General features: G+C 38.7%; 5 protein-coding genes across 15 annotated transcripts in view; 1 reads left to right on the top strand and 4 right to left on the bottom strand.

Annotated features, from left to right (window-relative positions):
- Window positions 1-3,548, bottom strand: part of LOC105689729 (solute carrier organic anion transporter family member 74D) — a 36,631-nt gene extending 33,083 nt beyond the window's left edge. For 3 of the 5 annotated variants that reach the window (XM_020854460.3, XM_012406971.3, XM_012406970.4), the window contains exon 1: window positions 2,626-3,548. The gene's annotated coding sequence lies outside the window, so the exon portion shown is untranslated. The remainder of the gene's footprint in view (window positions 1-2,625) is intronic. The other 2 variants (XM_020854459.3, XM_020854461.3) reach the window with 2 other exon arrangements.
- Window positions 3,549-3,699: 151 nt separating this feature from the next.
- Window positions 3,700-4,561, bottom strand: LOC112694969 (splicing factor 3B subunit 6). Its single transcript, XM_025746684.2, has 3 exons — window positions 4,374-4,561; window positions 4,109-4,227; window positions 3,700-4,022 (listed from the first exon to the last, which is right to left on the bottom strand). The coding sequence occupies exons 1-3, from the start codon at window positions 4,404-4,406 to the stop codon at window positions 3,794-3,796; spliced, it is 381 nt and encodes a 126-aa protein (XP_025602469.1). The 5' UTR covers window positions 4,407-4,561; the 3' UTR covers window positions 3,700-3,793.
- A 62-nt stretch (window positions 4,562-4,623) lies between these two features.
- On the bottom strand, window positions 4,624-11,603 carry LOC105689736 (probable elongation factor 1-delta). 4 transcript variants are annotated; one of them, XM_012406986.4, is made up of 9 exons: window positions 11,575-11,603; window positions 8,241-8,382; window positions 7,138-7,521; window positions 6,568-6,666; window positions 6,127-6,220; window positions 5,856-6,037; window positions 5,415-5,484; window positions 5,179-5,304; window positions 4,624-5,099 (listed from the first exon to the last, which is right to left on the bottom strand). In XM_012406986.4, the coding sequence occupies exons 1-9, from the start codon at window positions 11,586-11,588 to the stop codon at window positions 4,945-4,947; spliced, it is 1,266 nt and encodes a 421-aa protein (XP_012262409.2). In that variant the 5' UTR covers window positions 11,589-11,603; the 3' UTR covers window positions 4,624-4,944. The 4 variants fall into 4 exon arrangements, with proteins under 4 accessions (XP_012262409.2, XP_012262408.2, XP_012262410.2 ...); XM_012406985.3 differs by lacking the exon at window positions 11,575-11,603 and adding an exon at window positions 11,359-11,497; XM_012406987.3 differs by lacking the exon at window positions 11,575-11,603 and adding an exon at window positions 10,274-10,431.
- Window positions 8,339-10,267, bottom strand: LOC105689738. 2 transcript variants are annotated; one of them, XM_048657940.1, is made up of 2 exons: window positions 9,976-10,267; window positions 8,339-9,039 (listed from the first exon to the last, which is right to left on the bottom strand). In XM_048657940.1, the coding sequence occupies exon 2, from the start codon at window positions 9,015-9,017 to the stop codon at window positions 8,613-8,615; it is 405 nt and encodes a 134-aa protein (XP_048513897.1). In that variant the 5' UTR covers window positions 9,018-9,039; window positions 9,976-10,267; the 3' UTR covers window positions 8,339-8,612. The 2 variants fall into 2 exon arrangements, with proteins under 2 accessions (XP_048513897.1, XP_048513898.1); XM_048657941.1 differs by lacking the exon at window positions 9,976-10,267 and adding an exon at window positions 9,573-9,706.
- On the top strand, window positions 10,635-12,097 carry LOC105689739 (peroxiredoxin-6-like). 3 transcript variants are annotated; one of them, XM_012406990.4, is made up of 5 exons: window positions 10,635-10,852; window positions 11,064-11,220; window positions 11,317-11,519; window positions 11,601-11,673; window positions 11,748-12,097. In XM_012406990.4, the coding sequence occupies exons 1-5, from the start codon at window positions 10,770-10,772 to the stop codon at window positions 11,898-11,900; spliced, it is 669 nt and encodes a 222-aa protein (XP_012262413.1). In that variant the 5' UTR covers window positions 10,635-10,769; the 3' UTR covers window positions 11,901-12,097. The 3 variants fall into 3 exon arrangements, with proteins under 3 accessions (XP_012262413.1, XP_025602472.1, XP_048513890.1); XM_025746687.2 differs by having other exon boundaries at window positions 11,601-12,097; XM_048657933.1 differs by having other exon boundaries at window positions 10,695-10,910; window positions 11,601-12,097.
- The last annotated feature ends 315 nt before the right edge of the window (window positions 12,098-12,412 follow it).

Genomic DNA, 12,412 nt, shown 5'->3' with positions numbered 1-12,412 from the left:
ACCAAACAGACCGATCGCGTCACTTCTCTGCACAATTTTTTCCACATGTTCACAGCGATAAAAAGTTACCACCACACAGCGGAGTAGGTATAGATAATCGCTGGGACTCATTTGTAATAATAAAAAAGGATAAAAAAAAAAAAAAAAAAAAGTAAAATTCCCCTTTGAATATAAAATGTGAGGCGAATCGTATACTCGTTTCGTGCAACATGAGTATGTAGAATGAGATGAATCAACGGTCGAGGTGTTGATTAAATTCAGATTACAATTCGATTCCCGAGTTAGACTGCAGCATTCGGTGAACGCGTGATTTTTCTACGCACTTGTTTATAATCTCGGCTAATCCAGGGAGAAGAATTGCGTGCGTGGGAGAGATTTTTCGAACGACGGTGATACGAAGTAGTTCGTTAATTTGCTTGTTTGTTTTCAATTTTTATTTCTTTATTTTTCAACGCGTTACGACATCTGCGCACGTATCAATAAACGCGTGGAAAAAGAATAAGAAAAAATGCTCATCGCGCAGTTGTGGCTTCGGGTTTTTGGCACATATACGGTAAGAGCAAGAGATATACATAAGCGCGTATACCTGTGCACAGTTGCGAAACCTAAATGAAATATTAATCGGGGTAGGTCTGGTCGTCGCTACCGCGGATTCGAAATTTGAATATAGAAAGCGGCGACGGGTATTGCGCGTTGACAGTTTGTCCGTCATACCGTCAACCGCCGATATCGCGGCGATATAAAATATATAACGTTGGCGTTATAAAAATGCGCGCTCCTCCACGGAAAAGAAAAAGATCCACTACGCGCGAATAAGAATTCCGAGAGGCGGGAGCGTACAATTGTAATTGTACAGGTATACGTACAGGACTACGTCGCGCAAGTATTTTGCGTTTTGAATCGATTTCGATCGGTTCGCGCTGCGCGGAGCGCGCGATCGGAATAACGATACGATACGGATCGTCGGTTTACGTTGGATATACATATACCATTGGAATAGGCCGTGCGTTTCAGCTGGAGTTACACGCGTACAAACGAGCCGGGTTTTAGATTTATATAAGTATTTGTAACACACGTGTGAAACTTGCACGCAAAAGATAGACTAATAGATCGACGCGGAACGAAACTGTAGAACGAACCTGCGGCTTTCTGAATTTTGAACGGTTCTCTCGCGCTTTTATAAATACAAAATAGCACTCGCGCGTCACTACCGAGCGAGTGATTTCACAATTATTATCCCTATGCGTCTATTTTCTTTTTCTCTTTTTTTTTCCAATTTTATATCCCGATTTGCGCAACGCGTATATAAGTATACGTACATTTGTCTTTTTGTTCGAAAATTGTTTATTCGCAAAACCCGCGCGGTTTTAGTTGATCTTTTTTTGGAATTTCACCGCGCGTATGGGCCGGTCGATTACACACACCCACCTACACAACTACGATGCATTATATATTTTTTAAAACGGCGATCGGCGCCAGTTGGCAAATATACTATACGTTGAACATTTGAGGCGTTGGATTTGCGGAATCCATTTACTTTATAACGAATGCCTATAAATAGTTGATTACGGTTACCGGAAAGCCCAGGTGAGAAGCCGATGCCAGCAGCAGCGGCAACGGCGACTTACCTATGATACAAGCGATGAGAAATTGTCAAATTTTTAGACCAACCGGGGGAAAACTCCCACCCGCACAGCTGGCGACTCGATGCAGTTTCGTGCACCGTATCGTCACCCGTTTGCCCGATATATTCTTACACACCTTATGCTATTCGAAATTCTCAAGTTTTTGTACTATGTTGGTCCTAATGATCGACCGAAAGAATACGCATATTGTGAAGAGATGATGTGGGAACGTTTGTCGCACAAGATTTTTCGGGGGACATGAATATGGGCTCATTAAATATACCACCAAGTTCATCCGTCGATTAAAATCTTTGGAAAATAACGATATCGCGCGAATAGGCGTTTTTTATCCATACTTTTATCTTGAAAAGCAGAAACGTCGATAAAGTTTCAATTGCCTGCAAGTGGGATGGGAGGTACGCGTATCAATACCCATACTTCGACGAATTTGCGTCGTCTGATCGTAAGTCCTATACCAATGGGTGTTATTCTTCCGTTAAGTCTCCAAAAATCGAAATGCAGCTGCACATGCAGTCAAATGCAACTGCAGGCAGCCTCGAGTATCGAAGTCGAATATATCGAGCCTCGAAGAATCTCGACGAGAAGATAAGCTGCTCTGGAGGATCGCCGAGGGGTATGGCGACGCTGTCACCCCCATCCCACATTCGTAAACGCAAGAGAAAAAGAAAAGCAAATGCAAGAGTACAAAAATCAATTATATTCTTGGATGTCTCTCGGCCAATCGTCAAATCTGCCTAGATTTTTTTCCCAATTGAAAATAACGAACAATAGAACGCAGTGGTGGGTAAAGCGCATGGATAAATAGATTTTAGAACAATTGGTTAAAAATAAAAAATGGTACGAAGGGAAATCGGAAAGTGGAACAAAAAATACCATTGAGGTTCGTGGCTGCGGGGATCAAATGCGTCGAGGGCTCGACGAGCATGAACGCACTCAAGGGTTTTTCAAGTATTGAATAATAGCTGTAGAAATAACTCACCTCTTTATGATGATATCGTGGATCGATGTTCACCGTCACAACAAAACTGTGTATAATTAACGAGGGGGGCGGCGTCCCCGGGTACAGGTGCTGTTTCAACCTTGTATATCACTTTCATTCGTTGCATTTACTTTCCCCCTTCTATACGTGTTTATCCTCGAGTAGCTGCAGCATCACTATCATCGTTGCTATCACCATCATCAGAGGCAGCAGCGGCAGCGGGAGTAGAAGCAGACGACGACGATGAGAAGAGTGCAGCATTATGATTTCCGTGAACTTTGCCGCCTCGTGACTCGGGACCAATGAGATTTTGTTTACGTTCCCCGAATGCACGTAGAGTTGGCCAATAAACGATCGTCGAAAGAAATACACAGAGTAATAGTATTATTGAATAAAAAAATGTAAGAAAATCACCAGGAATGTTCGCCGCAGGGTCGACTGGGGGCCGGGATATGTCTTCGGCGATGTTTTTAAAGGCCTTATTCAACGCTGCCAGCGTGGCTCGAAACGTAGAACCAGCGGACAGACCGTCGCCGCAGCAGTCGAATGACATCTGATTTTAAAAATTCCAAGTATATTACTGATAGTCAAGTTTATTGTTATAAAACTATGCCTCACGTCCCGTGTTTTGTTTCGGCATTTATCGCCGAACTATCACACGGATCCTAGCAACGTGTTAAAAATGAACGAACCAATAAATATAAGTCAAAATTCCGTACTACGTAGTTACGCGTGAGCGTCACGGTTCCCCTCCCGTATCTCTTCGCCCCTCACGACGACAGCGATCTTCGCCGCTTGTAATTGAAGGCAATACCAAATAGCAGCAGCTCAGCGGCACCCGACGAAAACCACACGCTCCACGAGTTTTCGCTTTCGACTGAATCCTGAAATCGAATCTTGCTGTTTCCCTCAACCACCGTGACGCCGCGCCACGTTACGGCGCTCAGATCACTCTCCCTCGAGATTCGATTGGAATTCGAGAAGCGCGGCTTTCCTTCAAATGTCTGTAGGAGGAATACCCTGACGTTTTTTGTCAGCGTAAATTTTTAGGACAGAGAATCATCTGGAGAGATATTTACAAATTTAACCAGCATCTTCAATCGGTATCATAAATATACACACATGTAAAACTTGGGAGTAATAAATTTTTGGTCGACACAAGCTATGCTTATTTTTTCTGTTCGTCGTTGATGTTGTACTTTGTTTTGAGTTTATCGATCTCCTCCATCTTCTTATCTACATCAACTCGTTTGAACGCCTTGTTACTTTGGTAATACAAGACTACCAGATAACGATTACAAACGTTAAACCCACTGAGATGATCGCAGGCATTTTTAGCATCAAATATATCCTCGTAAACAACAAAAGCTGTTCCTCGGGTCTCTGCTGTATTGCCCCTGTAATAATATAACGACAATATAAGTTTTTATTAAATTAACAGCACTCTTCTAACGAGCAGATTATCTCCTCAAAATAACCTTACACCCTGATTTGTCTGATGGCTCCGTATTTCCCAAATATGTCATACATTTCTTCTGCGGTTATTTTGTATGGTAAATTTCTAATGTATAAAACTCTGTTCACTTCTGGGGGTAGCCGCACCTTTGGAATCAAATGAAAACGTAAATTTTTGGTAAACAAACTTGTAAAACATAAATCGGTATAACAAGTGAGGTTAACTAGCAAGATCATTGATAGTCCTGTAGTACAAATAGAATTAATTTTTGATTGTGGTAATGTATAATTACGTTTGCTCGACGTTGAAGCATTGCCATAGTCATGATGCTTTCTTTTTTATATTCACAGGGTCAGGTGAAAACTAAGATCAACAGACACGACAAAGTATCAAACGATGACAGACTTCACGACTCACGACGCACGCAGCAACGCGTGGCCGCCATCTTGTCGAATTATCGTCTTCCAATGTATTGGTGTACGTACTGAATCACTGACACACATGTGTTGTACCATCAGTGGTCCTAATGGAAAGCGAAAAGATTTATCTAAGTTTTCAGTTTATTCAACATAATGACAATAAAAACCAGATGATTTCAACAGCGTCAAGACGATTGTTTACCAAATTTCTGCGTCTTTGACTCGATGACTTGAATACAGATATAATGGACCAGACATTTGACAAATTTCTTAATTTAACATTTCATATATCGATGATATTGCTAGTGGAATGACAATGAATTACCGTAACGGGATTTTCATGCCTTGTGTATAGTTGCTGTATGGTGACCAAACATGCGTCGCTGTATCAGTCAAATATAGATAGATTTAAAATCATTTAACATATGCTGAATTCAATGCGTATTAAACTTTGTTGAACGCTGCTATATCAACGCTTTGAACAAAGTCCTCATTGGCTTCAATCTGCTCTGTCAGCCAATCGATGGATACTTTGTCATCTTCAACTACGCAGGAAATCTGAAGCTTGCGGATTCCATAGGCTAGTGGCACCAATTTTGCTGGAATATTAATATTTTCAGTTTGTATTAATTCAGATTTTTTTAACAATCAATTAAATACAGAAACTTCATTGCTTACCAGCCCCCCAAAGCAGGCCATCGGTTTCAATTTTTCTGACTTCTGCTTCCATGGCCTTCATGTCTGTTTCATCGTCCCAGGGTTTTACATCGAGTATTATATTTGATTTGGCAATTAAAGCAGGCTCTGGAATGTGCAATACAAGCTTTGTCAGCAGCAGCAAAAGTTCACGATTTTTCAATTTACTACTCATTTGTTGTTGTTGTTGTCGTCATCATTATCATTATTTTACTTACTTTTTGATTTTTTAGCGGCATATGCAGCTACACGTTCCTCTCGCAATTTAGCTGCAGCATCATCTTCACCCTGACAATTTATAAGGGAAAAATCACAGCAGGAAACAAAGATTATGAAAAAAAAATCTACAAATAATAAACTAATAGGTAACTAGACAATGTGAAGCAGGTGTTGACTGATAACTATGTAGGTAGGATCTTAATGAAAGTATCCGAAGAGCTGGAAACGTAGATGACGCACTTGGGAATATCTGGTGTGAAAGTTTTTTAATGCACAAAAGGTCCAGTTTCCTGAACCTGTGATCAATTGTAGCAATTTTCATTCAATGAACAACTTTTAGACTCTATATATGTGAGAATAAATTTCAGTGAGCTCCCACAAAATGATAATTGTAGAAGAAATTTGTTTGCTTTGCTTATTACCCTAAATGATCACCTCACCTCAGAGTCGGAGCCGAATAAATCGACATCATCTTTCTCATCGTCGGCCTCAACAGCTTGCACAGGGGAAGGAGGTTTAGGTGGACAAATCGCGATTCTCATCGGATCGAACCAAGGTCGGTCTTCAAGAATCTTAACACGCTCATCCAGCTTTGCAACGACGGACTTGAGTTCGGCAACAACTATTTACAACACGACAGATCACAGGGTCATCTAAATTGATGGGAACAGGCAATCTGTTCAAATTTTTTATTCAGTTACGAATACTCACTATTTTGGAGTTCCTGGTTTTCCTTTTCCAACACAGCAACTCGTGAAACACATTCTTGAGTGGGACTGCCGGCGATTGAAGCAATACTATTGACCTGAAATAATAGGTAGAAATTCCTTGTATAATGTCTACCAGAAGTTGCGTGACCTGTGAACGTCGTTTTCGATTATTAGATCAATGAATTCATTCCATCAATTTGAAAAAGTAAGTGATGAATTGAATGTGATAATAGCAAAGTGAATGCTACATGGAAAATATAACAAATAGGGTAGAATCATGTACAATATACTAAAGTAGAATTGGGTGACATGCGAAAAATTAGTTGTAGATAAATAGATAAGCAGTTTTCAGCTTATATAAGTGTATGAGTTGTATTTATGGTCACTCAGGCTCAGGATTGATTAATAATAATTTTTAGTGAGCAAGAAACGAAGTACTCACACACTGCAATGACTGTTTAATGTGCCGACGAGCTTTGGCAATTTCGTTGGCCAGAGTTCCGCGCGCAGGTACGACCGAACATGAACTTTGTGCCCCTTCCTGCACTCATAGGCAAAAAATATCAGCTTTTCATGCAAGATTAACAATCTGTCTATGGGACAATATTGGCTACAATAAAAACGTCTACTGATCATTCACAACATAATTGCATAGTTTTTTTGTACTGATAATAAAAAAATATTCATTCATAATTCTATGATTTGAACTTAATTTAAAGAAAAAAAAACACTGGGAGCTTTGAAAATGATCTAACATCGTCTAGGCAGAGACTGGTTAATCGATCAATCGATATTCAGTAAGTTAAAAGCATTACATGCAAACAAAATATCATCACAAGCACTACATAAATAAGATACCACCAAACAATTACTTTGGTTTCTGATTGGAATTTGGCTCTGCGGATTTGGATCATGTACTGTGTAAGACAATAAATAAATAGAATAGAAAATCAAAAGAAAAGCTACACATTTAAAATAATCAAAATGGGGTAACATACAACAGAAACTTTACCATCGAATTATCTGCGACAGGCTTTAACTTATTCTCAGACAAATTAGTTGTATAATCAGATTCTTTTTGTTCTTTAATAAGTTTCTTCGGCTCTTTTTTATTGCCGTGTTTTTTGTCAGCCTTGTTTTTTTTCTCTTTTGCTTCCTTGGGTTTGAATTCGTTAGGGTCTTCATTATTTTGACCATCTTCGATCTTTTTTTCGAATGTATTTAAGATTTCAGTAGTTTCCGTTACTGGAGACTTGTTCTTTTTAGATTTTTTCGATATAGCTTGCAACATTGGATTGGGAATTATTTGATTTTGGGTATCAGCAGCCACCAGATTGTCGCAGTTTGTCCAAATCCCAGTACCGGTATTAGTGGTCACTTGGTAACATTGCGCAGGCTGTAGCATTAGCGAACATAACAACGAATTTTTTAGATAACGCCAATTTGGAAAAACTTATTCCAATAAAAATATCATGATCAATAATACTCAATGAAGTTGTCTTTCGTATCTTTTTAAAGTAACAAGTTTTTCAAAATTGGTTTTCTGTGAATAGCAAAAGATTATGTTAGACATACACATCCCCAGGAACGTTAGTAATTACAAGTTGCACACTACTGCTTGGCAAGTGTAACAGTTTAAAGAAATTAAAAGTATTTTACATTGCCCACCACCAGATATTCCCTGAAGCATGGTTTGATGATGAAGTGGAAAGTATGAAAGTGTAAAATATGAAAACAGATCAATGAATTAGCAACAGAGATGTTTGGATTCTCTTGAAAAAATGAAAAATATTATGATTCTTGAGATATCGCAAAACTTCAAAACAATATCATCGAATTGATAATATACAGATTTTTATGCAGCAACTGAAAATGTTACCCTGAATATTTTTGATTGACAATTATAAGCATTTTCAGAATAGCTAAACTGGTAACAATTGAATATTAATTAGAATTATGCAAGCCTTCAGTTGGATAGTAATAACATTAATTTAAAATATCGTATATCCCACTAGCTATGCTACTGTAAACTGTCACGTACGTAGCACAATAAAAATGATAGAATATTAGGTCTTAGAAATGGGCTGGATGGTGACTAATTCATGTATGCTTTACCTTTGCCAGCCTTTCAAAATATTGGCACTCCGCTTTGTCGTACACCGCTTTTTCGACCCAAACTTTCTCCTGGGCTAAAGCTGTTGTTGCCATTTTTATTCGATCCTGATTATGGGTAGTTGCAAGTTGTAAGATGTTTGAGCTGCAACAAAATATGTTTTTTGTGTTTTTTAAACCGATAAAGACTAATAATATCACAGAGATATTTTATTGTAAAGATGACAAGTATAAAAGGTAATACACATTTGGAAAATCAGAACTTATGAGTACCTAAATATAAATATTCTTAATATTAACATAATTTCGACATTCATAAAACACTGCTGTAAAAAATGTAAAACTAACTAGTACCTCAATTTCAAATTCTTGTCATCACAAATCATCGTCATCGTCATTAAAATACTTAGAGCTAAAAGATTGCTTGAAGGTTCTTTTAATTGGTAGCTCTAGCTTTGAGCTACAACAGCCTACGTCACCCGTCATCATTTTCTCATAATTTGTGAGTTCATGCAATAATTTATATATCTCATTTTTTGATTTATCAGGACACACGCAGGGAACTATTTTAACAGGCTTGAAGTAATCAATGAAAGCTTTCAGCTCTGCATAAGAAGCGTGCATAGAGTAACAGATATACAGTCTGCGATTAATACTGGGATCGTACTCCAAAATTTTATCAACATCACACTTGCCCTCCCATCTCAGTACCGAAGGCACTATGGTGAGTATATTTTCACGTTGTACATCATCCCTACAGTCAAGTCTCTCGCGAGTCATTTTTGGAGTACAGGCATGAACCCTAGATGATAAAGGGTCATTAGTTACGCACTCTGCAACTTCTGAAATGCATCTGTAGTTCAAGAAAACCTTATCTTTCACATGTATTTTAATTTTAAGACGTTCTGAAATTTCCATTAAAAGATACTCTGGTCCATACAGAGCAGAACACTCAAGAATGACAACATTTTTTGGGTCTGACCTAAGCCACTCTTGGACACTTTCACAAAGTTGGTCGCAACAATTTTTGCGTGGTGGAAGCCTTAAGAACTTTGAGGAAAGAAGAGTTGTATCGAGATAAATTGCATCAAATTTTATAGGATAATTTTTTCCATCTATTTTATGATTAAGGGGATTCAATTTCGGCAAATCCTTTGGGTTCACCCTAAAATCTCCAGTATATAATATAGTTTTTTCATTCTGACTAAAAACAAACATAACAGAGCCTGGACAATGGCCAGCAGGAGATGTTGTAACAATGAGAGAAGTATTGAGCATCGTGTCGTTAGCTCGTATTACATAGTTAATTATTTTTGGGATGGTAATTTCTATTACTCTTATGCGGTCCTCAACTGCTCCCCAGTAACTGCCAAGCAGAAATGCCTTGCTTATCGGACTGCAGTACAAGTATTTATCAAATTTACGTAAGTGGTCAAAAAAAGCATTCCCTAAGCCCTTCATATGGTCCGTGTGACAATGACTTAGGAAATACACAGAGGAATTTAGGTTTGCACCGTCAAACCGGTCCACCGATATGCCCGGTAGCTCAAATATCTGACCAAGAAAAGTGGACATTTCAACGCCAGCTAAAACAGAAACCAGGTGTCGAAAATCAGTGCCGCGAGAATTCAGAGGTGGAATAATATAAAAATTTTGGTTCTGCTGTTCGGCGCCTGTATCGAGTCTGTCATGGTTTCGGGTTATGTCAACAATTCTACTTGTAAGATGAGCTAAACACCGTTCAAATCCAATCGGCTGGTAAGAAACAATTAGATTAGTGAACCTAAGTCGAATAAAATCAACCAATAACTTGGTTCAAAGTTATTGAGCACTATTTATAATTTTTCGTATTGATCGTTGACACATGTAGCTACGTGCGCATACCAGACTGAGGCCTGTGACGAGATCTGAATTATTTTTTGTCTATTTGACAAGTTCAAAGTATCTCAGGGACACATCAATTAGGAACTAATGAACCCTATTTTTTTCTGGAGACTTGAATTCACGGTAGTAGTGCTAACACGTATAATAAATACCTTCTCAGGTGATGTTAAAAAGGCACCGAGCCGAACAGGTCTGAATTTCGTCGAAGGAGAGACTGAGAGATGGGACAGTGACGACGGCTAGATGGCAGACGAGATCGTGCCGGATACGGAGAATGAGTCAAACTGTTCGTTATCATCATTCAGACAATTATTTTTAAATACTAAGTAGATTTGAAGAATCTCGCTAACGATTGATCAGTAATAAAGTTTCAGAGATTCTCTGGTATCTTTTAAAATGACATGCTTGTTTATTACATTTTAGTGATTAGCCACTTGGCTGTCAAAACAGCAGCAGATAGCAGACTATTTGACGCCCGTAGTCATCCTGTCAAATTAAAAATCGACACAGAAAAAACGTGGCTGTCTTTCCGATAGCAGACGATTTTGATCTTATGTGGTTCGTGAACTGCACGTATGTACAAATGTGTCAAACGTAACTGCGTGTTGATGATCGCGTTTTTGTTACTCAGATTGCAATAAACTAAAAATGCGACTTGGAACACCAATACCAAATTTCACAGCGGATACTACGACTGGAAAAATAAAGTTCTACGAATGGGCTGGCACATCGTACGTACGATACAAAGCAAATTGAACTCAGGCTTAGACAATTTGAATTGAGTGCAAGGTTAGACGCCTGTACTCTGTAGATCGGTGCTTCTCTGATGGCATATAATATTTGATTCAATGCCACACATACTGGAAATTTAGAAACAAGCCAAGTTAATGACCGCCCCCTTATGCCTGTAGATCGAATTTTCTCTCTCAACAATTATTTTAGATGGGTCATGCTGTTTTCACACCCTGCAGACTTTACTCCGGTCTGCACAACAGAGTTAGGACACATCGCGGGAAAAGCTCAAGAGTTTTTTCGGCGTGGCGTTATGTTATTAGGCCACTCGTCTGACTCTGTAGCTCGACATCGTGCCTGGATCGAGGTACGTAGCTCGTAAGTATGCTAGATGTGTATGAGTACGAATTAAGGAATATTATAGTCGTTGTCTCCAACTAAAATATTCTTCACTTCTCTACAGGACATTCGATCGCAGTATAACATAACAGGACAATTTCCATACCCAGTAATCGGTGATGAGTCGAGAATCATTGCCGAACAGCTAGATATGACCGATATGAGAGACCCAGAGTCTAGGGGAGTACGAGTAGTCTACATAATTGGACCAGACAAAACTCTCAGACTTTCGATGCTCTACCCTGAATCAACTGGAAGAAATGTGGAGTGAGAATGCCTCTATCTTATTGTCTCATTTTGCAACTATTCAAAATTCTCTCACCCGAACATTTCCATTTCGCATTACAGTGAAGTGCTCCGCGTTATTGATTCCTTACAACTTGCCAATACAACACCCGTTGTGACGCCAGTAGATTGGAGGGTAAAAATTATTCCGACTCGATCAGTTTATTGTAACTTTGAGCTCTTCTCGAAATGCCAACTAATCTGTCGCAGATGGGGGAAGATGTATTGCTTCAACCCGACGTTCTTCCCATTGACGAAGCACGTTTGTTTCCTCGAGGTGTACGCCGTATTAATCTTCCCAGTGGATTAGCTTATGTGAGATACACGTCGGACTACCCAATGCCTCATGAATGCTGGGAATGAAACCCTGGTTAAAACTTCAAATATTTCCAAAGTGCCTTTAGAATTGATTTATAGAAATCAATGAACAAACTTGTTCAATTGCTCAATTATTTTTCTAATCATTGTGACTAGAATATGAATACTGCCTCAAAATTCAATTTATAGATAGATATAAATAGAACTGTAAAATATATTTATTAAATCTATTGACAAACATCCTTATCGCGGTCTATTATAATTAAATATTTCATCTATTAATTAAGACGCGGCCATCTCATGCCACGCAGCCATATAATTTTTCCAAAAGACTACGGATTTATTACGCATCATAACGATGGATCTTACCTTATTCACGGATGTTTTATTTGGACTTCGTTGTGAAATTGCGTCCTAAAAAATTGATCAATTAAAATCAATTACAAACAGAAAGAGAAAACCAAATTACGAATAATAATAGTCTACATGAAATACAGAGGGCTCTACCCTTTCTAAATAACAATGCCGAATGGATCACGAAGATTGATCTTCGACAT

The sequence above is a fragment of the Athalia rosae genome, chromosome 7 (assembly GCF_917208135.1).
Source record: "Athalia rosae chromosome 7, iyAthRosa1.1, whole genome shotgun sequence".
Classification (NCBI taxonomy): domain Eukaryota; kingdom Metazoa; phylum Arthropoda; class Insecta; order Hymenoptera; family Athaliidae; genus Athalia; species Athalia rosae.
The sequence above is the reverse complement of the archived record's forward strand: the minus strand, read 5'-3'. Positions and strand labels throughout refer to the sequence as shown.

Excerpts from the sequence above, each read along its gene's own strand:
- LOC112694969 (XM_025746684.2), bottom strand. The coding sequence starts at position 4,406 with ATGACTATGGCAATGCTTCAACGTCGAGCAAAC. Across the intron at positions 4,228-4,373 it reads TGCTTCAACGTCGAGCAAAC|GTGCGGCTACCCCCAGAAGT; the intron begins GTAATTATACAT and ends TTGATTCCAAAG. Across the intron at positions 4,023-4,108 it reads GCCATCAGACAAATCAGGGT|GGGCAATACAGCAGAGACCC; the intron begins GTAAGGTTATTT and ends ATATTATTACAG.
- LOC105689738 (XM_048657940.1), bottom strand. The coding sequence starts at position 9,017 with ATGACTCGCGAGAGACTTGACTGTAGGGATGATGTACAACGTGAAAAT.
- LOC105689739 (XM_025746687.2), top strand. The coding sequence starts at position 10,770 with ATGCGACTTGGAACACCAATACCAAATTTCACAGCGGATACTACGACT. Across the intron at positions 10,853-11,063 it reads TACGAATGGGCTGGCACATC|ATGGGTCATGCTGTTTTCAC; the intron begins GTACGTACGATA and ends CAATTATTTTAG. Across the intron at positions 11,520-11,600 it reads TCAACTGGAAGAAATGTGGA|TGAAGTGCTCCGCGTTATTG; the intron begins GTGAGAATGCCT and ends TTCGCATTACAG.
- LOC105689736 (XM_012406985.3), bottom strand. The coding sequence starts at position 11,387 with ATGATTCTCGACTCATCACCGATTACTGG. Across the intron at positions 7,522-8,240 it reads ATTTTGAAAGGCTGGCAAAG|CCTGCGCAATGTTACCAAGT; the intron begins GTAAAGCATACA and ends CTAATGCTACAG. Across the intron at positions 5,485-5,855 it reads TATTCGGCTCCGACTCTGAG|GGTGAAGATGATGCTGCAGC; the intron begins GTGAGGTGATCA and ends ATAAATTGTCAG.